Source organism: Festucalex cinctus, chromosome 2 (assembly GCF_051991245.1).
Source record: "Festucalex cinctus isolate MCC-2025b chromosome 2, RoL_Fcin_1.0, whole genome shotgun sequence".
In the NCBI taxonomy this organism is placed as follows: domain Eukaryota; kingdom Metazoa; phylum Chordata; class Actinopteri; order Syngnathiformes; family Syngnathidae; genus Festucalex; species Festucalex cinctus.
Genome location: NC_135412.1, coordinates 17577752 through 17585107, shown reverse-complemented (window position 1 = coordinate 17585107; position 7356 = coordinate 17577752). Strand labels below are relative to the sequence as shown.

At 40.2% G+C, this 7356-nt stretch overlaps 1 protein-coding gene across 1 annotated transcript; it reads right to left on the bottom strand.

Moving 5' to 3' along the window:
- Positions 1 to 584: 584 nt before the first annotated feature.
- Positions 585 to 6395, bottom strand: asb14b (ankyrin repeat and SOCS box containing 14b). Its single transcript, XM_077513434.1, has 9 exons — positions 6271 to 6395; positions 6142 to 6191; positions 4376 to 4507; positions 4132 to 4290; positions 3793 to 4038; positions 3528 to 3696; positions 2913 to 3447; positions 876 to 1029; positions 585 to 794 (listed from the first exon to the last, which is right to left on the bottom strand). The coding sequence occupies exons 1-9, from the start codon at positions 6393 to 6395 to the stop codon at positions 604 to 606; spliced, it is 1761 nt and encodes a 586-aa protein (XP_077369560.1). The 3' UTR covers positions 585 to 603.
- Between the last annotated feature and the right edge of the window lie 961 nt (positions 6396 to 7356).

Sequence of the window (7356 nt, the reverse complement as noted above, 5' to 3'; positions counted from 1 at the left end):
CTTTGCCTTAATTTTGATGAACATCATGCTTTTATTCTTTGTTCATTTGGATTCCAATTAGCATCCACAAAGTGGTCACTAGTCTTCCTAGGATCCTCAAAAATGAATACAACAAAAACATGCAGAGTTTAAAGCTACTCTATATAGTAAAATAAAAAGCACAACATCATACAGAATATTAGGGGGAGGGGAATCACATCATGATAAAATTACAGGCACAGATTACTAACAAATACATTCAACCAATTAATAAGGAACTGATTAATTTGTATTTGAATAAGCTTTTAAAAGAAAACTTGGTTGCTGATGTTAAAAACAAAACGCTTCTGTATATTAATGTTGGTATTAACACATTCACTGCCAGTCCAGTAAAAGCTTTGACATTGACGACTTTTTCCGTCAATGGCAGTGAATGAGTTAATAATTGTAGAGCCAAGTGGTACTTGGTGTAACAAAAACAAAATAAATAAATACATTAAAAAATAAATAAAAAAATGAGAGCCACAGTTATAGAATATGGATGGATACTTTTACTCACACTGGGAATGACAAAAGTCATGCACTTTGGTACAATAATACCTGTATAATGTAACACTGAAACGGTTATAACATGACCGAACACCCTGTATCTATACTGCCCCTGTTGTACACATCAAACTCCTTGTAACGAAGGTATTCTTTCAGTCTGGGTGGAAGAGGGAGGTAGCTGATGAAAACAGACGCTTTCAAACGTAGTCGATTCAGGTGCTCTCGAATCTGCAGCCGGCACAGGTGCTTTAAGCTTCGTGCATTTCCTAGGAAGCAAACAAAACAGGAAGTTCACTTGAGGTCAACAATGCCGAAAATGACAGAGGAAGTAAAAAGGAAGTGCAAACTTTGGATGTGACAGATCTGCGGCCATTGCTTCTGTTCCCGTAATGCTTCCCTCAGTTTGGCGCAGAGCGAGACATGGTTGGTGTAGTCGAGCATGATTCGCACCACCTGAGCAGATAAGTGCTTGAGCCAAGACACTGTTATCACCTCACAGAACTACAGGGGAAAAGAAATAGGGATATGAAGTCGCCAGGGCTAACACAACGCAAGAATGTGTTTCCGCTACAGCAGCAAACGGTCCCCAACCTTTTTTGGGCCACCGATGGACCAATTTCATGTAAAGCAATTCTGTAGTGCCTTGAAATACAAGTTTAATCTGTTCTGTGACCAGACTTGTTGCAAAACACTTGTAAGCCTATATCAAATAATCTCTCCGTTGAGATGAATGAAAATGCCATTAATGTATTCCAGCCTCAACGCACTTAACTTTATGTAGACTATCATAACAGCTGAGAAAAATAACACTTATACTTACTGTACTTTATATTAAAACACACACATATGCATGCACACATACAATAATAACTTAATTACATTGAATTTAAAAGAATTTGACCGTTTTTGTCATAGTGCATCAATTGAATGGACACTGGCTCCTCCTGCTGGTGTTACTTGGATGGCTCAGCTGCTGGATCCCAGCTCTAAAATGGCGCTAATATTGGAAACAAAAAACTACACTGTATGACTGTGAGTACTTTTCTATTGTCTTTTAGCAAGTGTTTTTGCACTGAGTGAAATATATTCGTTGTTTAAAGTGTTGAAGTGCGGCATACTAGATGCTATTTTGCGCTAGCGTTAGCATGTCAAAGGCGTTAGCATTAGCAATAAGATAGACTAAATGCTAACCCGTGCGGTTGTTTAAACACACAACGTGTAATTCTTTTTGTTGATGGTTTCAACAAGTGGCAAGGAACAGCTTGAAGCATATTGGAAAACTGCTGCTTGTTGTGAAGAGAATGCTACCCTACAGCACAAAATTGTGCTCGCAAGTCAAAGCAAATAGAATCGTCCCAACGACTCGTATCTCGAAAATGGCATAAGTCACTCGTTTCTCAGGACACAATTGTAATTTACAAGTGTAGAAACACATACAAATGATTTTAAAAAATAAAGTAAAATCCTAGCCTTTGGACGGAGGTGCAGTAATTGGTTGGCCAGTGACAGGAAAACTTGAAATTTTACAAAAAAATAATGTGGGGAGGGAGGTGTACTCAGGGTCTCTGTTTGTCAATAGACATTTTTGCATTGATAAATGTCTACTTTATTGATTGTGCAGAAAGTCTCTTTGGCCCTAGTTTATTTTCTTTGGCCCTAAGTTTAAGACCAACTTCACTTGCAAATTCTAGTAGGTAAAAAAAAAAAAATCCATCTGATCCTTTTGTCTCTGTTGCTGTTTGAAATGGCACAATTTATCCATTTGTTGAACAGAGTGCATTACTGCCACATTGGTAAGCTCTTATGCCATTTCCGCTTATGCCCAGACATTTTCTGTCCACTGTTGGTAACAGATGTGATTGGGCTGCAAGATTGTATGCATAAAATGTATTTATATAATGTAAAAATACTTCTTCATACAACAAGTCGATGTTTTCCCTCTGAATAATCATTAACCACAATTCGATTCATAAAGCCACAAAATATTGCCGCTTCTATCCTGTAGCATGACATCTTCGGCCGACGTGTGCGCCGCCAAAGGACCCCGATATAATCTTGCATCTCCACCATCACATCTGGAACAGACACCATAACACCTCACCTAACGGGGGACCGACCGGTGTCTCACTCCAAGGTGTCGTCAAAAGTTGACAGTACTGGCTATGGGGTGTTTGTCAGTAAAAATATAGGTGAGAAGGACAAATTTCACGATTTAGCAGCACCAAATTGGAATCAGGGCAGGAAAGCGGAACATTTGTCATGGAAATGACAGAATTGTGCCTTTCACGAATCAGCACAGATGTACCAAACGTCCCATGGACCGGTACCGGTCTTCTGCCCGATGGTTGGAAATCGCTGCTTTCTACTTTTTTGACCCATCTCACCACCATATCTTTGATGTCTGATGTTGTCCATAGAGCCAAGTCATGGCAACTATCACCATACGGACAGTCGAAGCAACGCTTGACATCGTAGCCGTGGTTCAGAATCATTCTCAGCATGACTTCATCTTTTAATGCATACTGCAGGGCTGAAGGAAAGTGGGTGGTGTTGACACGAGAGTAGTAGTTCACATTTGCCCCAAACCTCAGCAAGGTGTTGATGAGTTCATAGTTGCCCTGTCTCATTGCCACCTGTAAACAACTGATAGGGTCCTGGTTGACCATTGCCCCCGCCTCAAGTAGCAGGCGAGTGCATTGAAGATCATTGTTGGATACAGCAAAAAAAAGGGCAGACTTGCGTTCATCATCATAGTTGCGGCGCACTCTCGGGTGTAGCATTTGGTTTGGGTCAAAGTCAGCTTTGAGCAGCAACTCCAAGCAATGCGCATGCCCTCCAGCAGCAGCAGAGTGAAGAGGACTCATGCCGCTCTCCTTTATCGCGCACAGTTTAGTCACTGGGATGAGGCGCTGTAGTGCCCTGTCAAAGAACAGGTGAGGTCAGAACAAAGTAGTGGCTAGTGGGGTCAACTGAAAAGGGAATGGCAAAATGTTTCTCACAGCATGTGACCATGGTACGCGACACGGTGAATCGGCAGGTGGCCGTTGTACAGAGGCACGTTGGCGTCTGCTCCATGGTCCAACAGCAAGGACACTACATCAGGGTTTCCCGATACGGCTGCGTCAAACAATGCACTGCCAGACTCTGATTCACACTCAACCTTTGCTCCTGCAAAACAAACATTCATTTGCGTTATGACTGTACAAAGTATATGTTGATCAGTGTGGAAATGAATAATACCAAACAAGGCAGTTCATCGTGTACCTTTCAGTAACAAGTGCTCCACCACATTTAGATGCCCATTTTGTGCAGCCAGGGCAAGTGGTGTTTTCTTTTTTATGTCACATGCATTCGGATTAGCGCCAGACTCAAGGAGCAGATAGACAAAGTTCTCCAGGCCAAGGAAAGCAGCCTCGTGCAGCGCCGTCCTGTTTAGCTGGCCGAGCTGATCCACTTGAGCGTCATAGCGAAGCAAAAGTGTTGCCATGTCGTACTGGTCATTGAGAATAGCTGAGAAACAAGATGCAACAGATAAATAAAACATGTAGAAAATACTTGTTTTTTATTTATTTATTTTTTTATAGACAAACATCAGGGAACTACCTGCCATTAATGGTGAATCTTGCTCGTCATCCTGGAGATTGGGGTTGCAGCCATTCTGTAAAAGGAATGTGGAGTTTTGTCTACGGCCATAGACTACAGCTAAAAACAATGGCGTCTCCCCCTTGAATGTGCGACACTGGGCAGCTCCAAAGGGTGACGCTGGAACCCAAACAACAGTTGACATGAACGCAACAGCTGTGTGAGGTCACACATTAGTCATCCTTGATTAAAAGCCTGACTGTACCTGAAAAAATGATTTCGAGTATGCGCTTACTCTCCTGCACTGCAGCTGCGTGCAGAGGGATCCAGCCATGCTCATTAACTCTGGACAGAGTCTCTGGTTGTTCCGTTAGTTGTTTAAGTGCACCCTCATCACCTGTATGAAGAGATTAATACTGTACATAAGGTACAAAGAAAGGGTTTTTATAAACATCCTCCTCTAGTTTGACATACAAGTTTGATGATTACATTAAGTGTACATGAAAAATTCCCGAAACTAGCACAAATACTAACAACAAATCCTAAATGTTGGAAATGCTTCTATAATAAGGTATCAGACATTGTACGTCTAACCTAAGGCTTACTTCAATTTATTGTTTGCATAGTGCATCTATTGGAAGGCACATATTGCGTTTAAAAACAAACAAACAAACAAAACAGTCATTATATCGTAACATTTTTTTTTTAGATATGAAGTGTGCTATCTTTTTCAAATTGGGTTCTATGGCATTCACAAACCTCATGGAAAGTCCATGCTCCATGATGCCCCATGGTGGGTATTTCAAAAGTTTGGACGGGGGAATGTGCATAGATGAATGGTGCGGGGGGCTGGGGGAGAATGGGAGAGTATAATCTACAGTCTATAATGTCTATTTATAGAAGCCACCTATCCCCAGGCAGTTGTAATTTCTATTCCGTTCCATTTGATGTCACATACGTACCCCTGCTGTGCCTTTTTAAATTGTGCCGAAAGCTGGTGGAACAAAATTTCGTTTATGCTTGCATAATGACAATAAAGATGATTGATTCTGCTGATGCCCGCCCTTTAAAGTGTATAAATCGATGTCGGCAAATTGTCAGATAATGCAGCAGAACAAAGACAGTGGCAGAGAATGGAGCAGAGGTGTTTAAAAGCGCTATATATACTAGACTATGTGCAATTTCTGGAGAAATTGCGGTGGAATGCTGAAAGCTGAATGCTAAGATTTTAATACATGTAGAATGCTTATGAAGTAAATTAAGAGCTGAATTATGAAATTATGACTTCCTGGTTACTGGACAATGCGCTTTAGCAGTATCAGTCACCTGGTAATGATAAGTTATATGTATGGGAGTGGGAGTGGAAAGCAATACTTAGAAAAAGTTCAAGGTCTGTCCCATTGAAAATGAATGGAGAAAAGTTGATATTAAATGTTAAATTGTGCAAATACTGCAAGTAATGCGGAATCAGACGATATATACCCCGGAAGGCGTGAATTTTTGAAGCTAGTTGAAATTTGAACAATGACAATCGGAAGTATGTGGGAGTTGTAATGCGGCAAAAAAAAAAAGTGTGGAGAATAAAAATCACAATAACATGTGAAAATGTTTCAGCATTCCCACAATGAAGATGACTTGTCTTGGCTTGACTCATTGGGTCCTCACAAAGCACTTAGTTCTGGTGTTTCCTGTGCAACCCCAAAAAGTAGCTCCTGTCACTCAGACATCCAACAATTTATAGTTTTTGTTCTCTTCTGCTTCTTTTCTACTCTGCTTGTTTTGATGACTCCTGTTACCCCGATATGGAAGAAAATGTTTTCTGTTCTGAGCATCACAAAATTCTTCGTAAAATGTATTTTGACACTTTAAGAGTGTAGCACCCTCGGTCTTTGATTGACCACCGTAAAAGATAATATTTTTCCAGTTTTCAGATACTGTTTATTCTTAGAAGTACATTTTCAATGTTTTGGAGGCCAGTTAAAAATAATGGAGAATGTCTTTAAGGTGCTGAAACTTGCAAGAGCATCTTACCCTCAGCAATCGCTTTGAATATGTCAGGGTCTTCGGTAACTTTCAAAGGACTACAGCAAGAAAATAAATTGTGAGGCAAATAAAAGATTAAATCGTACAGTGAATATTTGATGTTGCATCAACAGTCACCTTGGATTCAGTCCCTTCAGCTTCCTGTATTCAATGAGACTTTCTTCTATTATAGATTGGATTGTTTCATCCTCATCTGAGTCATCTCCAGATTGAAAAATGTCATCTTTTGCTTTTGTGTTCATCTGTTTCTCCAGGAAGATTTAGTGTTTAGTTAGTTATGGGAAGATACAACCTTGACATGCACGCATCCCATCGCCAAACAGGTGTTGAATCGACTGGATTGCCAAACAAGGTATTGCCACACTCAATCTGTTTCCTGTTGTTGGAATAGACATCTACATACAAGGAATAACACCAAAATGTTCAAAAAAAGAAATAAGGAAAAGTGGGCCAAGAGCACAGATGTTCCATTTCATGAGTTCGGCACAAGTTAACTTAAACTTAAGGAAACTTGAGAGCAGAGCTTATACACAGAAGGAAGCAAAGGTAGATTCATGCATACCTTGCAACTTATTGTTGATCAATGTTTTCTTTTTACAAGCCAGGGTGAAATGTGGACACTTAATAAAAAATAAATATGCCTACTGATTAAACTGGCAACAATATTATTCCATTGCCTATAACAATAATCAGGTTTTTTTTTTTTTTTTTTTAAATATACGTCTAATTTGCGGTGTTTACCTTCAGTCGAATGGCTGTGCTTCTTCTGGGACTTTAACAGCAGTGTAGTTGGACACCCGAGCACTCACACACTGCTGCTATTTATAACTCTTCAACTATAAATAAGGATTGTGGCGCCTACCATGCAAATTGTGCCTAGTTTTGATCCATTGCTGAGGTCAAAGCTCAGATCAGTTGGGGCGATTTTAACCAAACAGCAGAGTTTCCAGGATTATTACTTTATGCCAGTGCTCTGATTGAAGTGAAAGGTTATATCCTAACAACAGTGAACACAGTCTGTTGTACAAGCTAAAAGAAAAACGGTGCCAAAAGGGAGAAAAGCTTCATAGATCCCAGTGCCTGCAATTCATCTGATCTGACAAGCGACAATACATTGTGGTCTTAATATATTGCTCCCCCAACCTTGCTAAGAACTCAAAAAACAACACTGGGCATATACTGTTGCGCTTGTCACTCAAAATA

Coding starts and splice junctions, on each gene's coding strand:
- asb14b (XM_077513434.1), bottom strand. CDS start 6,395: ATGAACACAAAAGCAAAAGATGACATTTTTCAATCTGGAGATGACTCA. Junction 4,508..6,141: donor ATTCAAAGCGATTGCTGAGG/GTAAGATGCTCT, acceptor CTCTTCATACAG/GTGATGAGGGTGCACTTAAA. Junction 1,030..2,912: donor CAGACATCAAAGATATGGTG/GTGAGATGGGTC, acceptor TTTCCCCTGTAG/TTCTGTGAGGTGATAACAGT.